The 17373-nt window shown below is 44.0% G+C and overlaps 2 protein-coding genes across 5 annotated transcripts in view; both read left to right on the top strand.

Annotated features, from left to right (window-relative positions):
- LOC120443838 (hemicentin-2) overlaps positions 1-17373 on the top strand; it is a 103359-nt gene that overhangs the window by 67829 nt on the left and 18157 nt on the right. For 2 of the 4 annotated variants that reach the window (XM_039623195.1, XM_039623196.1), the window contains exons 6-9: positions 7201-9432; positions 9534-10220; positions 11995-12381; positions 15828-16175. In XM_039623195.1, the coding sequence (XP_039479129.1) occupies positions 7201-9432; positions 9534-10220; positions 11995-12381; positions 15828-16175 (3654 nt within the window). Of the gene's footprint in view, positions 1-7200; positions 9433-9533; positions 10221-11994; positions 12382-15827; positions 16176-17373 lie in introns of those variants that run through there. The other 2 variants (XM_039623197.1, XM_039623198.1) reach the window with 2 other exon arrangements.
- LOC120443841 (putative folylpolyglutamate synthase) lies at positions 12815-15383 on the top strand. The gene has a single exon (XM_039623201.1). The coding sequence runs from the start codon at positions 12983-12985 to the stop codon at positions 15269-15271; it is 2289 nt and encodes a 762-aa protein (XP_039479135.1). The 5' UTR covers positions 12815-12982; the 3' UTR covers positions 15272-15383.

Genomic DNA, 17373 nt, shown 5'->3' with positions numbered 1-17373 from the left:
AATTGCTATTGTTTTGATTGCAGCTGTATTTATAGAGCAAGAGTATAGAGTATATCTCAGTTTGCCGACTTCATTTGTTTATTTTATTGCTCCAGCTGTTTGTGTGTGTGCATTGCGTGTTGTGCCTGCATTTGATTGATTTATGCCAGCAGCTACAAAAGAAAAAACTCAAAAAAAGAAGCGTGAGACAGAAAAAAATTTGATACAGCAAAAATTGGAAAAAATATATACGTATATTTTTTTTTTGGGAAAAAATAAACTCCCAATGCTCCATTTTCTCAGCGAAGCGATGATTTCTCGCCGGCCGTTGAGTGTTTTATAACGTGCGAAAAATCACCAAAATGAAATTATTGAATGTGTCTCTAGCTCGCGCTTTTTGCGTTATTCCTAGATGGATTCCGGCTTGGAAAAATATGGTTGCAAAGTGCGTGGGTTGTGCTGGTTTCACTTCGAGTGAGCGGCAAGGCCATCAAAATGCGCATACGCAACGTGGCCACGCATAGACAAACTAGAAGGGGCGCCACCAGCACCGCCTTGTCAACTTGGCACAGTTTGCTGCACACGTGAGAGGCACGTTTCATCTTGCTGTTCCCTCGTCCTCGGCAAATGCAATCTCCCACCTGAGATGCCAAAACTACTCCCCACCCACCACCGCACAGGTGTGTCGTCCTGCACGTGACTTTTGTTCAGTTGCATGCGCCGCACGTAATAAAACCCTGCCAAGCCTCCGCCGCCACCCAAATAAATCCCACCTCACTTTTCATACGCGGCAAGAGTGGAATGTTGTTTAGAGTATTCAAAACTTAGGGGAATATAAGAGTTTGACAGTGAAAATGTGAAGGATATACTCTTTTAATAAATACACAATTTATTAATTTAAATGTAAAATTAAATTTTAATTAAATTTTAATTTTGTAGAAACTTTGTACCAATTTGAACCAATTTTTTTTAAGTAAGCGTATGGAATATTCTGCTCACTTGTTTCCAACTGCCTATGCCTTTATGTACGTGCATTCTTTTTGAGTTTTCTTTTGCTTTTTTGCGGGATCCTTGGCCAAAAAGTCGCCGGCGACGAAGACAAACAGCACTCATGTGTCGCGGGCCGCTGAAGTGGAAAGCAAACCCGTTGAAAAGACATTTCAATTTGAATAAAAAGATGCTTTCGCTATGTGTGTGTGTGTGTGTGTGTGTTTGTGTGGGTGAGTGGTCCACGGTGGTGCACGGTGATTTTGGGTGGTGCAATAGGGCCCAGGTGTGCGGCATGCAAATGTCGAACGACAATAATGCGCATTAGCCAGAAGATTGCCCGAACAAACAGAACCAGCAATGGCAGTCGGAAACGCTCGCAAATCGTTTCTTTATTGCCAAATATTTGAGTTACATTTGTGGACATCTTTAAAGTAAAAATGTATAATTTCTCCATTCATAAACCACTTAAATTGAGTTCAGTAATACTCAGTTTTGAGTTTGGTTTCGAGTCTTACACGACACCCAATTCCCACATACATCGGTAATTGTGGTGCAGCTGTTGCAGCAAACCACATCGCACCACCGTCGACACCTTGACACGGCAGCCAAACACTCGCAAGGAGCGAGCCACGAGAACAGACCAATACCAATCCGATTCCCAAATCCCAATCACAATCACATCCCAGTAAAGTCAGCACGTCTCGAGATTCGAGTCTTGCCAATATCATTGGAATAGCAGGAGACTGGTGGCTTGTCCTTTTTGATTATGCCACTGCCGAGCCACAAATGTGCCAGGGGAAAAAAAAAAACAGAAAAGAGGAAAACTCGTAGGAGATAAGGGGGGGGATAGAAAAATCAAGTAAGCGACGTCTGCTGACTTGGCTACACGAAAACCTTTTTACTTCAGGACAGGAGCAGAAAGTCGGGCTAATGCTGCACACAATTGCAATTAGTGTCAGTGCCGGGCAATGTCAGCCAACTGTTTTTGGTCCGGGCTTTGGTTATTGGCCTGCTTCTTGGCCATTTGCATAACCACAAAAGGAATGCGGCTCTGCCGACGAAAATTCAAACCGAAAACTGTGCCTAGCAATTCTGTTACACTTAAGAAATAATTAGTATAGATTTAAATATATCCCTCCCCATTTGTCTTCTGCGCAACTTAAGATGTTACGTATTTGTAATGAAACTAAAAATAATTTCATCAAAATGATTTGAAGGTTACATAAATACAAGAAATTAGAAAAGTTAAACTGCGTTCTCTGTGTACGTTTGAAGATTCCTGCTTGCTGGCGTTTTTTTTTCCTCCTCAGTTTTCCTAAGCCGATTTCAAGTTTAGCCGACTTCTTTTGGGCAAGTTTTAAATTTCTGGCTTTTAACAGCATTTTAATGAATGCGGCATTGTTGTAGTGGACCCAGCTAGACTTTGGACTTTCGAGTGCTCCACTCCGGCGGAAGAACTCTCTACTTGAGACTTCTCGAGTAGCCATGGCAAAGGTATGTAGCGGGAAATAAAAAAACTTTAAGCCGCTTTAAGCACAAATTATAGAAACAAATGTTGCGTCAAAGGATTCTTCTGGTCGAGTGTTTTTCGGGTGTCCTGTGCTTCAGCTTAACAGCTTTTGTGACAAAAGCAAATTAATTGCTTTGCCCAATTTCAATTAACTGCACTACACTTTTTGGTTCGCCCCGGCACTGCAACTTCATCATCGACTCAACCGCAAGTGCTCCAAAGGACTTGACCACTTGTTTTTGTTTTCGCAGTACTCACTGTACTCTCATGTACACCCGCCACACCCTCCACAACCGCTACAAGGGCTACAAAGCCAATTCAATTAATTTCCAGCGGCCATATGACACCTATGGACCAGTGCACAAAGCGCAATCAAGTGCACTATGAAGTGGCCAGTGGCCACCCCATTTTTGCAACCCAAAAAAGTGTGCTAAAGTTTTTATAAGCCATCGATTGTGGGCCCACAAAAGTGGGACAAAAGAGTGGTTGCGAAATATTCGCAGCATAATGATTACCCTCTCGTGCAAGCATCGCTTGATTTATTTTAAATCCGTTTGTATACATTGGGCATTTCAATGATGTGGCATTTTTAGTGCGCTTTTGTTGAATAGAGTAGAGATAAGAGGTAGTCATTTGATTTAACCCCACTGTATTTTATGTTTACCAAATAAAATAAAATACACAGATAAATCTAGAATCACACTTATTGAAAGAGTATTAATGGGCAATCTGAGGAATAAAGTATACCTATTTATTTGAAATTTATTTATGGCACAAACAAAAACGCAATTAAGAAAATCTGATGTATGACTACACATAGTTTTCTACCCAGTTTTAGCCAAGAAGAATCTCTGCTCACGCCTGGTTTCTTAATTTGAGCGCATTTTCCCCTGGTATTTCGATATTCATTTTTTTTGTGCGCTGAAAGGCTGGAGAAATGTTCTGAAATTTGTGAGGCGAAAATTGGGAAATCGGGTGGTGGTTAGGTGTTGCAAGCACGCGCGCCGGAAGTCACGTGATGTGTTCACTGTGACACGTACGCGACAGCAGGCAAAGGAAGAAGGAGCAGAAGGATCCGAGGCAGCTGCATCCCTACCTCCAGTTGCCCATCCCCCAAAACGACTCCTTGGGTTTGCCGCCTTTGACGGGAGTAACTTTTCAATTTGAACAAGATGGAAAGCAGGGTTCGGAAGATGTCAGTTCAACAAAGGGAGTGACTGCTGGCGAAGTCATAATCGCACTGCCAAAAATTCTATGCTATATCTAGTCCTTTAGCAATCCAAGCTGAGCTTTGCGCATGACTAATAACCAAGTTTACTAAATTATGTTAATTAACTTCACTTTTACTACTCATTAATATATAACTAAAGCATTCTTTGCAAATACAGTGATCAAAACAAAGTATTTTTGTTAAATGTACTGAAGGGCAGCATTTTTCTGTTTATTTTTTAATTATGTACGAATGCTGCTTACTATTAATGCTATGAGCTGTTTTTTAATGCATCTTTATATAGAAGTAAATTGTCGCGCTTCCTTGGTTGTATTTTTTCCGGTGTCATCCAGGCGAGTAATAACCAGAGAAAAGCTTAAAGCCAAACTGCAAACTCGACTCATTAAAATCACTCCGCGCAGGTGTGTGTGATACATCCTGAAACAGCAAACGCGAAACCAGCAACCAGCAACCAGCTGTAAACAAAAAAAGAACCCGAGTTCGGCCCAGTTCCGGGTTAAATAATTAAATTTCGCTGCAAAAATGGCCAGCGGGCATAAGTTACGCCACGGCCAACGCGGCGTATGCGCAACGTTTCATTTTTATTTAACGCTGCCTTGCCGGAAGCCAGGATCTCGTCGAGGCGGCTTGGGTTTCGGTTGTGGATTGGGATTGGTATTGCGTTGGCTTGGTTTTACGATGGGTGGGTTATGTTTGTGTGGTTTGGCAGTGCAGGTGGAGCTGCAGGTGCAGCAGGGGCAGGTGGAGCATATTTCATGGCACTAATGTAGCCGGTCATAAAATCACAATGTGCAAGGCGAAGGAGTGTCGAAATATGGAAGGGGCAACGAAGGTGGTTGGATTCTAGGCGTAGCGGTAGGCGTGCCAGCATACATGTGAACAAGGTCCAACCCAACCAACTCATTTAAAAAGTTTTGTATAAAAGGTTTTATTTACAGAACTACGGATTTTCAAATACACTCTCTCCCAAAAAATGTTTCAACCATATTTTCTTAATATAAGTAAATATGCAGCATTTTCCACTTTCTTAGACGTTTTTTTTTTTGCAGCCAAGTTATGCATTTAAAATTTATTTCTCCCTCACTTAACATACAGTTTTTACTCAGTTCGTCACACTCCTCCAAATTTATGTCGCAGAAAAACCACAAATATTTCTCTTTATTTGGGATGAACTCACCAAATACCATTCCCAAATCATTACTTCTATCTCAAGGAAAATAATTTTTTTTTTTTCTCCTTTCTTACATATTTTTGCTGTTATAAAACTAAGCAAAAAAGCAGCGAATATAGCAGCGAAAATGTCAGAGCAGCGAGGTTCCTGGACTAGGCTACTACTTTTTGGGGCGGGCATGGGTGAAATGGGCGTGGCAGCAACACCCCGACATCAGCGTGAAACTACATGGATGGCTGGGCATGAAAATGCCCCAAGGGTTCCTCTTCCTCCTCCACAAAAATGGGGTTTTTTTTTTCTCGGGGTGGAACGATGGTGGCAACAGCATGTGTTGAAATGCAAACTTGATTTTTTTCATCCTCCTCCGCGGTGGCTTCTGTTTTTCTGGTCGGGGCTCTGCTCATTAAATTTTATTTTATAATTACACACACCAGCAAACATACACAACCACCGGCATACGTACACGCACACTCACACAGTGCCCCTCATTTAGGAGTTAGGCTTTAATGTTTTCGGGCGACGCGTAATTGGGTTCCGGATAACGCAGCATTTTTCTAGCTTTTTTTTGCAGGGTATTTGTGTTGGGAAAAGTTTGTGTTTTGGCTTAGAAAAATATCAACACGACTTGAAATTTCATACAAGATAAATTTTATCTTTTGGAAAAAGTGTGCTTTACACACGTAATTGAAATATGTATTTTAATTCAAATATAAAATATATACACACTTTATAACATTCCCATCCAGCCTTAGTTTATGGTTTTTAAAAATACATTTATATATATTCTTTTCTTCAAATATCTTTCATATATTTCAAGTATTCGATGCTTGATTTTTGTGCGGCCATTTGAATAGTCCTGGGAGCTTAGAGCATGACGCAGGCACATTTACGTCGCTTCACGAGTTAGAGCCAACAAAAACAATTGGCCAAAATGCTGGGCCGACAACAGCAATGGGCCATATCAGCTATTATCGCAGGGAAATGGCTGAAAAAGGGGGCGTGGACGTAGAGGTGGAGGTCCTGACTAGGAGGTCAGACTCCGTTCAGTTGGGCAGACGGTGATTAAACTAAAGTGTTCGAAAGTTAATTGGCGCAACAACAACAGCAGCAACAGCTACAATTATACTTAGCCACTATTATGCCTCACGCTTGACTGAACGCGCTTTCCGCGGGGGGCGCTGATAAGTGGGTGGGCAAGTGGGATAGCGGGAAAGCGGGAAAATGGGGGGTAATGCCAACGATTCGATACGGAATGAAACTAACGGCACATAAACCAAATGACCAACGCGCACAATGGTGAGCTAAACGACTAAAAGTCAGTGAAATGTTCAAACATCGAGGCGGCCAGGGTAAGGTGAAGGATTTTCCGATTCGACATTGGGAAATGGGAAAAGTTGGCAGATAAATGACAGATAAAGTGCACTATGAGTGGTGCTCGAATAAGGTGTTATCGTAGACATTTCAATGACTTTCAATTGAGTGTCTTTATTGTTATGGCACAATGGATGTACTTTTATAAATAGGTCATTCATTACCCATCAAAATTATTTTTCTTTAATAAACAAATGTATTTATTGAACGTAAAGTTTTACTAAAATCTAATTAAATACAAATTAGATTCCAACAACGTCAAAACAAAGTTTAAAAATTCATACCATACAATATTATGCAAATTTGTACATAAAATAAAATATAAAACTGAACCGCAACCACTGTAAAATTGCCACAAAAACTACTTGCGGCTATTTCTAGGGCCATTTCCCCAATATACATCCTAGTAAACATATAATGCTTTTTTGTTCCGCAAAATGGCATTATTTAAAAATGTCGATGGGTCACGCTGAACTCGTCAACGTCCTTCAGAGCTATAAGCGGATTTTTTTTTTTTGGTGGGTCCCTGGAAAAATGTTGCCGTCCTCGTGTAATTGAAAACGGTTATTGACAAGTTAATGGCCCGAACAACCGAACAACCAGCCAACCAAGTAGAGAATCTAAGCTAACTACTGTAATTGCCAATTTGTATGCTAACCCAAATGAACCGAAAAAATAGAGTGAATAATTTATAAACTGAGCTGCCCGCAATGCCAAAAATATTTGCCGTTTTATTGGTGCGTTGATACTGATTTAATTAAATCGAATACTATACATGTTTTCATATCATTTTAAGATTATTAAATGAAACCAATATACTCTAATGCTTGCATAAAAAAGGCCAATGAATATCAAAATCAAATTGATATTCATATCAAAATTTAAAAGTACTCCGAAATTAAACTTTCCATTAAAATTAATCTCCTATTTTCCCCTATATTTTTATAGACTATCCGCGAGTGGAGGTGGGACCACAGAATCCTTTAAAAGTGGAACGGGATCATGTGGCGAAACTGGACTGCAGAGTGGATGCCAAGCCCATGGTTAGCAATGTGCGATGGTCCCGAAATGGTCAATATGTGAGTGCCACGCCCACCCACACCATATATAGGGTAAACCGTCATCATGCCGGAAAGTACACGTGCAGTGCGGATAACGGCTTGGGCAAAACTGGCGAAAAAGATATAGTCTTGGATGTTCTATATCCCCCGATAGTGTTTATCGAATCGAAAACCCACGAGGCCGAGGAAGGGGAAACGGTTTTGATTCGTTGCAATGTCACCGCAAATCCTTCGCCCATCAATGTCGAATGGCTCAAAGAAGGTGCTCCGGATTTCCGATACACCGGAGAGCTGTTAACCCTCGGTTCAGTGCGAGCTGAGCATGCTGGCAACTATATCTGCAGATCGGTGAACATTATGCAGCCGTTCAATTCGAAACGAGTGGAGGGTGTGGGCAATTCCACGGTGGCTCTATTAGTTCGACATCGGCCGGGACAGGCTTATATAACGCCAAACAAGCCCGTCGTTCACGTGGGCAATGGTGTGACTCTGACCTGTTCGGCGAATCCGCCAGGATGGCCTGTTCCCCAATACCGATGGTTCCGAGATATGGATGGTGACATCGGAAATACGCAGAAAATTCTGGCGCAAGGCCCACAGTACTCGATACCAAAAGCACACTTGGGCAGTGAGGGCAAGTACCATTGTCATGCGGTCAATGAGCTGGGAATTGGTAAAATCGCCACCATAATCTTGGAAGTACATCAGCCACCCCAGTTTCTGGCCAAACTACAGCAGCATATGACTCGCAGGGTGGGCGATGTGGACTATGCAGTCACGTGCAGTGCCAAGGGCAAGCCAACACCGCAAATTCGTTGGATCAAGGATGGCACTGAGATTCTGCCCACTCGCAAGATGTTCGATATAAGGACCACACCCACGGATGCCGGCGGTGGTGTGGTGGCGGTGCAAAGTATCCTGAGATTCAGGGGCAAGGCCAGACCCAACGGAAACCAACTGCTTCCAAACGATAGGGGCCTGTATACGTGCCTTTACGAAAACGATGTGAACTCTGCCAACTCTTCAATGCATCTGAGGATCGAGCATGAACCCATAGTCATACACCAGTACAACAAAGTGGCCTACGATCTGCGAGAATCCGCTGAAGTCGTCTGCAGAGTTCAAGCCTATCCAAAACCGGAGTTTCAATGGCAATACGGCAACAATCCCTCACCATTGACAATGTCTTCGGATGGTCACTATGAAATTAGTACGAGAATGGAAAACAACGATGTATACACCTCCATTTTAAGGATTGCACACTTGCAGCACTCTGACTACGGGGAGTATATTTGCAGAGCTGTAAATCCCTTAGACACCATAAGAGCACCAATAAGACTGCAACCAAAAGGATCGCCGGAGAAACCAACGAATTTAAAGATCCTCGAAGTGGGTCACAACTATGCCGTCTTAAACTGGACGCCTGGATTCAATGGCGGCTTTATGAGTACTAAATATCTGGTGAGCTATAGGAGAGTGGCAACACCCAGGGAACAAACCCTATCCGATTGTTCGGGTAATGGCTATATACCCAGCTATCAGATCAGCAGTTCGTCCAGTAATTCCAATCACGAATGGATCGAATTCAATTGCTTCAAGGAGAACCCCTGTAAACTCGCGCCCCTGGATCAGCATCAGAGTTATATGTTTAAGGTTTATGCCCTAAATTCCAAAGGCACCTCGGGCTATTCGAACGAGATATTGGCCACCACCAAAGTTAGCAAAATTCCGCCGCCTTTGCATGTGAGCTACGATCCCAATTCACATGTGCTGGGCATCAATGTGGCCGCCACATGCTTATCGCTCATTGCGGTAGTGGAATCACTGGTAACCAGGGACGCCACAGTGCCCATGTGGGAGATCGTGGAAACCCTGACTTTGCTACCGTCGGGCAGTGAAACGACCTTCAAGGAGGCCATCATCAACCACGTGTCGCGTCCTGCCCACTACACCACCGCCACCACATCGGGCAGGAGCCTGGGTGTGGGTGGTGGCTCCCACCTGGGCGAGGATCGCACCATGGCATTGGCCGAGACCGCGGGTCCCGGTCCAGTGGTGCGGGTCAAACTCTGCCTGAGGTCCAACCACGAGCACTGCGGCGCATATGCCAATGCAGAAAGTAAGTAATAACAACTTTCTTTGTCAGTTCAAGTTTGATTCTGAAATGACCTATTAAGTCCTTTCATAATTCCAAAACTAATCCCATAATTCCCTTCTTAGTTGGCAAGTCCTACATGCCGCACAAATCCTCCATGACGACATCTGCCTTGGTGGCCATCATCATCGCCTCGCTTTCATTCGTCGTCTTCCTTGGTCTGCTCTACGCTTTTTGTCACTGCCGCAGGAAACACGCCTCCAAAAAGGAGAGCAGCTCAGTGGGCGGCGTAGTGGGAGGGGGCAACGCTAATACTACGACTAATCCAGGATCTAGCGGAGCCAAGGAGTACGACCTCGACTTGGACGCCAGCCGAAGACCGTCGCTAAGTCAGGATCCACAGCAATCGCAGCAGCAGCCACCGCCACCACCCCCCTACTACCCCACTGGAACTCTGGACTCCAAGGACATTGGCAGTGGCAACGGCGGCATGGAGCTCACCCTCACCGCCCTCCACGATCCTGATGAGCAGCTGAATATGCAACAGCACCAGCAGCAGCACCACAGCAACCACGGCCAGTACCAACAGCCCAAAGCCATATTGGGTATATACGGCGGGGTGGCTGGCTCTGGGGGCAACAATTCCGGCGGACAGCATCCACATTCGAACGGCTACGGCTATCATGTGACAAGTGCCATCGGCGTGGACAGCGACAGCTATCAAGTGCTGCCCTCCGATGCCAACTCAGCAGCCGGATCCCACGGACATGGCAGTGGACACGGACACGGACACGGACTAGGAGCCGGAGAGTGTAAGTACAGGCAGAGAAAAAACTTAAAATTATACCAAAGTAATGGGACTTGGGTAGAAGGTTACTAGGCTTTCTTGAACGCACATATTGAAATCCGTCGGAAATAACTACAATTTTATTACACACATTGATGTTTCATCTATTGAATAGCGAGTGTCGTTTACTTTTCCCCATAAGTTCCCTGCACTTGGCACTCGTTTTCTGCGCTTACTGTGCAGGACTGGACAAATTTGGCTGCAGCCCGGCGACAACTTATGAAGAGACGTGGCTCTGTGGCTAGAAAAGTGGGTTGCGGATTTCGTGTTTGGGGGACTCTCGAGGATTACCGGGGGTTTTTTGGTGGGCGTGTGTGTCTTGATTAAGCGACACATTTTTCGGCGCAGATTTATGGCGGCCATTTCGTTGGGTGTCCCTGTTCCCAGGCCAGAGTTTTTGGCCGTAATTGCATTTCATGTCAATCTAGAGCTGCTCCTCCTCCACTTACCGAGCTACTCATGCAAATGCAACGTGGCCACCGGCTGCCCTTACCACCAATTTCCCACGCTTTTCCCCCGAGCCTGCACACAGATTTTCCATGGTGTTTGGTGTCGGGCATAAGCATCTACCCTTGGCAACCGAAATGACACCAATCGGCAACGCAAAGCGCCGCCGGAAACGGAAGCGGCAGCGGCAGCAACTGAAAATGCGGTGCTGCCATCGTAATTCCAATTATGTGAGAATTAAGGCGTTATCCTTCAGCTGGCTTTGTTCCCCCAATCGAATGTCCACTGTATGGTTCAAGTTCTGTATTGTTGCCTTGTTTTTAATTGGTTACAAGGCGGCTTAGTGGATTTAAAAAAATCAAATTGGAATGGCTGAGCATTGCTTATTTGTTCACTTAATTGATTTGGTTACTTAATAGGTTGCCTTTCTTTAATATTCTATTTAATTTTAAGTGTTCTTTTTCCACGTAAAAATGTGCTAATGAAAAATTTAATGAGCAGCAACTAAGGCGAAAAGATAGCAGCTATGAGTAGATAAAGTTCGCACGAATCGTCTTCAATAAGTCCAAAAATGTAATAAACAAATTTAACGCAATTAGACAACTTGAATTATCAAATTCTCTCTTCGAATAATCCCATTAAAGAGGTCACTTCTTAGGCTTTAATCCTATTAGGCCGAAGAACTTAACCCAGCCCCTAAAGAACTTCTGCGCTTTATTTTTTACCTCTGCCCACCTGAACTTTCAGCAAAAGGGGCGTTGAACAATAAAGAAAGAAACTCTATTCACACCTAAATGGAAAGCTACAAGTTTGAAACCGGATAGGTGGGTGCGCGGCACTGAGCAAATTAGTTGAACTAAAGACAAGGATAACTTAATTTTAATTTGTATTAAATTTATTTTCCATACCATATTATGTAGGTTGTATGTAAAACGTTAAAAGAAAATTGAGTGAAATAAGCTGAATCCTTTTGGTGTATAAAAGGAGATAGCTTTTGTATTTAATGGGCTATTAAAAATATGAATACGCATCTTTGCACTAACTTATTTTAGTTTCTGTATAGATCCGTATTTTCGCTAAGTGTTGCCCTCAAGAATGCATTTTAATTGTGGGGCTTGCGACCGTTCGCGGGCTTTTGTTGCTCCTTCTTTGCGTTCCCCTTTTGGCAAGCGTCAACTTAATTACTATTTCTCTGCCCCCTTCACTGCACACTTGCAAACCGCCACATACTCACACACATACACACACACACACACACACTCATCGTCGTTGGTGTGCGGCTGCAACCGAAGCAGGACCACTTGAGGCGACACCAGCAACATGCAACATCAGCGGCGGCGGCGGCAACAGCAGCAGCGGCATTAACCCAATGCAGCAGCAACATTCAGCACGCGCCGATCTAACGAACCAACCCACCATCGCCACTGCCAGCTCCACCAACAACTACAGCAACAACCACTTGAACAACAGCCACACCCCCCAAACCACCAACAACACCAGCAACTGCACCACCACCCTGAAACGCGGCCACTTGGGAGCTAGGGAGAGGGAGAGGGAGAGGGATAGATGCATGGTAACCGCAGCAACGGCGGCAACAACAACAGCGCTGGCAACCACCATAACAACAACATCTCGCAATGCCAAGGCAGCAACAACAACAACAACACTAGCCATTACAGGTAACTCCAGCTATAGGCGACAAGCTGAAAAAGAAGAAACGGGAGAACAACTATCGCACTGCACGAGCAAATAAACGACAGCGCAACCAACGTCTGCACAAAAAGCACTTAAAAAAAATCAGTTTAGAAGAGCACCTTACACAGAATTTTTGCTGTTGTTTTGTTACTAACTGTTGTTGCACCCTTTAATGGTTTTAAATGTTTGGGAATTCCAAAAAGTTTTTCTTGGTGTACAACTTTTACTAGACATGCACTATGAGTTTTGACAGTGGAAGTTTGTAGGGAAAGCGGTATTGAAAATTAAAGTTAAAGAAATTTGAATAAGGAACCGGATTATTAAAGTTATATAATATTAAGAGAATCAAATAAATGCTAAAATAAATATGACTACCTTTCCCTTAAGTGTCCAATCGATTGACACTACATTATTTTACCAACAGACAAAATAATAAAAATTTTCAGATACAGATACAAATACCGGAAATTCCGTCAACAAATTTCCATAATCAAAATTCACACATTTCGTTGGCATTTTATTTAACTTAAAAACTTATTCACAAAAATAGCCACAAAAACGGATATTTTTCGAGAGTGTTTTGGAATGCATTCAGTGTTGCCGTTGATGTACCGCAGACATAGTTCCCATTTGAAGGCCCTCCAATGGACAATACAGTCGAGTCAGAACTTCTTCAAGATGAGCTTCAAGGCGCCATCAATAAAAGTCCCCAAGGCTGCCGCCATTAAGGAATTGGCCAATAAGCCAACGCAATCCCAATCCCAGCCATCGCAATCTCAATCGCAGTCTTCGGCAACACAACCAACTCAGCCGCCTCAGCCGGCGGAAATCAAGAAGAATCCTTTGTCGCTGGGCGCCATAAGCTCCCCACCACCACCCACTCCCATTAGTCCAAAACCCTCAGTTCAACCAAAAATCCCAGATCAGCGGGCCAAGTGGTTGGCCAAGGTCTCGCCGGAATCTCAGAGGAAAGCCAAATTGGCAGCTGGAAAGGGTACGCCGCCTTCCGGTCCTCCAAGGAACCAGTTTAACCAAGGAAATAATCACAGTTTCCCGATGGCCGGTCAAAGTTCGTCTGCCAACTTTGGTGCCGCACCCAAAGCTCAAGTCTCGTGGCAACAAAAGGTGGAAAAAAGTGCGGAAACTGAAGATTCCGGAGCATTCAAGGGTGCCTCTTCCGAGTCGCAACGAAAAAACTGGATGAACCGCATGCAGGGATCGCAACAGAGGAAACAAAATCAGTGGGTGAAGGAGATGCAAGCCAAGCAGCAGGCTGGCAAGGATATTCAGGCTCAGAAGATGCAGAAAATGGAGTTTCAAAAGACCACGTCTCCAGAAGCATCTGTACCACAAGGAGCGGCAGCTCCATCTACTCCGCAACCGGTCGAAAAACCCGAAGAAAAGAGTCCAGAACATTTGGCATACTTAGATGCCATCAAGCAACTGAATAGCTATCAGGTTTTGGAACCGACTTCCGGGAGAGCCACCACCAAGAGCAGTAGGAAGGAACAGGATCCGGTAATAGAGCAAACTTTGGAGTGCCTGGAAAAGTCGGGTTTTACGAAAAAGGACCTCATGGCCATACCCGTGATACAGGTAGCCGGTTCCAAAGGCCGGGGCTCCACTTGTGCCATCGTGGAGAGTATTCTTCGGTGTCATGGTGTTAAAACTGGGGTTCTCTCCTCGCCGCATCTGTTTTTAACCAGCGAAAGGATAAGAATTGATGGTGAACCCTTGAGCGATGTTCAGTTCACGGAGCTCTTTTGGAAAATCAACACGGATCTAGCGAATATGCAACCCACACCTTCCTATAACAAAATCATGACGGTCATGGCATTTCACGCTTTCCATCAAGCCGGCGTTGAGGTGGCCATTTTGGAGGTGGGAAATGGAGGCGCCAGTGATGCCACCAACATAGCCTCACATGCCCAGACCATCGGGATAACGACCTTGGGATGGGAACAGAGCTCCAATTTGGGAAATTCGCTAAGAGATATAGCCTGGGCCAAGGCGTCGATCATGAAGCCTGAGGCCAATATCTATACTAATGTCACCCAACCGGAATGCTGTGAGGTCTTGGCCCAAAAGGCCAAACAAATTGGCGTCCAACTCCGTCGAGTGCCCACCTTTGCCGACTATATCGAGGGTAATATGAGCAACAAGCTGCTGATGAACAAGGCGAACTACTCTATGAGGTTGAATGGATCTCTGGCCGTGCAGTTAGCATATGATTTTCTAAAGCGACACAAGCCGGAATATGTGGTGGGCTGGGAAAATAATGCAACTTTGTTGACACCGGGTGCTAGTCGCGGAATAGAGATCTTTGAACAGCCCGGTCATTTCGACTTCATTCGGCACGACATGTTCAATGTATATCTGGATAGCGCTGATACCTTTGAGTCGATGATGGCCTGTCGGGATTGGTTTTACACTAGGACACGCGCGAATCGCCATCCAAAAATCCTGCTCTTTAACAAGGTCAACGAGTTCAATGCCAAGGATCTTCTGACTATCATACGCAGTAATTTGCGCTACGAAGAGGCGTGTTTTGTGCCCAATCCAAACTACTTCGAGGGCGAAATCCTGGAGGAGGAGGATGGCAAAGCCATGGTGTGGCACGGCATGGAGGAGCTGCAAAGGGCCAAGAGGAATGCCGGAAATTGGAGAGCTCTCTGCGAGGAGAACGGCAAAAGGGACAACTCGCAACTTTCCATAACCATCAATGCCTTCTTCGAGTACCTGACCAATAAGTACGGCAAACAGAAGTATGGAATGAAGAACGAACTGGATGTTTTGGTCACTGGCTCACTTCAATTGGTGGCCGCAACCATGTCGTGTCTACGGAAAATGAAGTCAGCGAATTCTTGGCAATGAAAATAGCAGCTTATAGAATTTCCCAATGTTTTATTCGCCTTAAATTTCGTCGTGAATGTTTGCGTTTACTTGTTCCTTTTTGTATATAAATACAATTCTCACGTATGTAAAATGTTTTTTACTAAGATCTTTTATTGACGCACCCCAAAAAAAACGTTTGCACATTAACTGACTACATTTATAATTAAATGTGTGGGAGGTAATAGAAACCTTATTATTTAGCATTATATAAGCTCATGTTTGATTAAGCCTGGCTGAAACTAAATTAACATTACAATTTGCTATTCAAACCGTGTAATAATAATCCTTTGGACAGCTGTCTGATGAGAATGACTGGGCACTTTTCCTATATGTATAGATGTGTTTATGTTAGTGCGTGCTTTTCCAATTAGCCACTGTGACTCTCAAGTTTTCCCACTAACCGCACAGCACCTCAAGCACTTTTCACCCACTTTCGACACCTTTTTTTGGTACATCTGCACAACAATATATATACTAGCTGTAGCTGCCCACTAAAATGGCCCGTAATAATCCAAGGAAATGTGGTAATTTGCAGGGTCAAGCAGCAATTCGAACGAGAATAACTACAGTAACGCCAGGGATCTGTCGCAGGAGGCATTGTGGCGCCTCCAAATGGCCACCGCCCAGTCGCAGCAGATTTATGTGGAGCGACCACCGTCGGCATTCAGTGGCCTGGTCGACTACAGTGGCTATTCGCCGCACATCCCCACGGTCACCAGTTCCCTTAGCCAGCAGAGTTTCAGTCCCACGCAACAACTGGCGCCCCACGAAATGCTGCAGGCCGCCCAGCGTTACGGAACTTTAAGGAAATCCGGTAAACAACCGCCTCTTCCCCCGCAGCGCAAGGATATGCAGCAGCAGGCGAAGCCTCCTCAGCAAATGGGTGAGTTTATTATCATTTTATTATAATTTATTGTGAGTCAAATCGGTATCGTAGTAGTAATAAGTAAATAGTAGCACTTTCAAGGCATACAACATGTTTCTAGGACACATGTTGTATTTTATAATGGGTGATGGCATTCATTTTGAGCAAAGAAATATAGGCAGAGAATACCAGATTTATGCTAGTTGGAATTTCCAAAAATCTCGCATCTAAAACTAGATTATTGCCGCACAAGCTGCTCGTCAAACAACAATAAAATCTCATTGGGAAAATAATCCATCCACAAATCCAATCCGGACAGAAATCCAATGCCCGAAAATCCGAAATCGGTTGAGGCGACTAAGAAATCAGTTTGATTGATTATGCACTTAAGTGTTGGGAAATGTTTGGCCAAGAGTTTTGCTGATGCTCCGAGCTGAAGCTGTTCGGATAAACAAAATAGAGTTTTCACAATGCCAGGCAGGGACAGCATACACACACACACACACGAACATTTACCCCTCTTCAAACACACAGTGCAGCATGCTTTCACCGAATCCCATCTAAATTTCTGTACAGCATTTGCATTTGTACATCCTTTTATGCAGCAGCAGCCAGAGAAGACGGATACAGCAGCTCACACAGATAAATGCACATAAAATACATAGTCTGCCCCCTCCTTGCAAAAACTCCTAGAAAGTGCTCCGCCTTCTATCAAGAACAACAAAATCGCTTGCAGCGACAACTATCGTCGCTGCTTTTTTGAAAATAAAAAATGTGGGGGTGGGGTTAAAATTACTGAAAATATACCAAAACAAACTTCGATGAAGGCGAAGGAAGACGACTCGCTGGTGAGAAGGAGAGGGTGCTATTTAAAATGTAAAATGCTGAGCTGGAAATATTTCACAAAATCAAAATCAAACAACGCTGCCAGCTGTAGGAGAAGTGAAATAAATAAAAACAGGAGCTGGCGTACACTGGGCAAAAAAGCAGAAAGCTGGTGGCAGTAAAACGTGTTAGAACTGTAGTTTGATTGCATTAAAAGCTTAAATCAACTTTCATATTAAAAGAGCATAAAGAAACAGCCGATTTTATTTAGCAATTTAATTAAAGATTTTATTTATTAGACGATTTCCTAGTACCCTAATCAAAAATCGACCTCTAATAGAATGTTTTCCTGCATGACGCCGACGAACCAGAAACTGATTGACTTTCTCCA

The sequence above is a fragment of the Drosophila santomea genome, chromosome 2L, assembly GCF_016746245.2.
Source record: "Drosophila santomea strain STO CAGO 1482 chromosome 2L, Prin_Dsan_1.1, whole genome shotgun sequence".
Lineage (NCBI taxonomy): Eukaryota > Metazoa > Arthropoda > Insecta > Diptera > Drosophilidae > Drosophila > Drosophila santomea.
The sequence above is the reverse complement of the archived record's forward strand: the minus strand, read 5'-3'. Positions and strand labels throughout refer to the sequence as shown.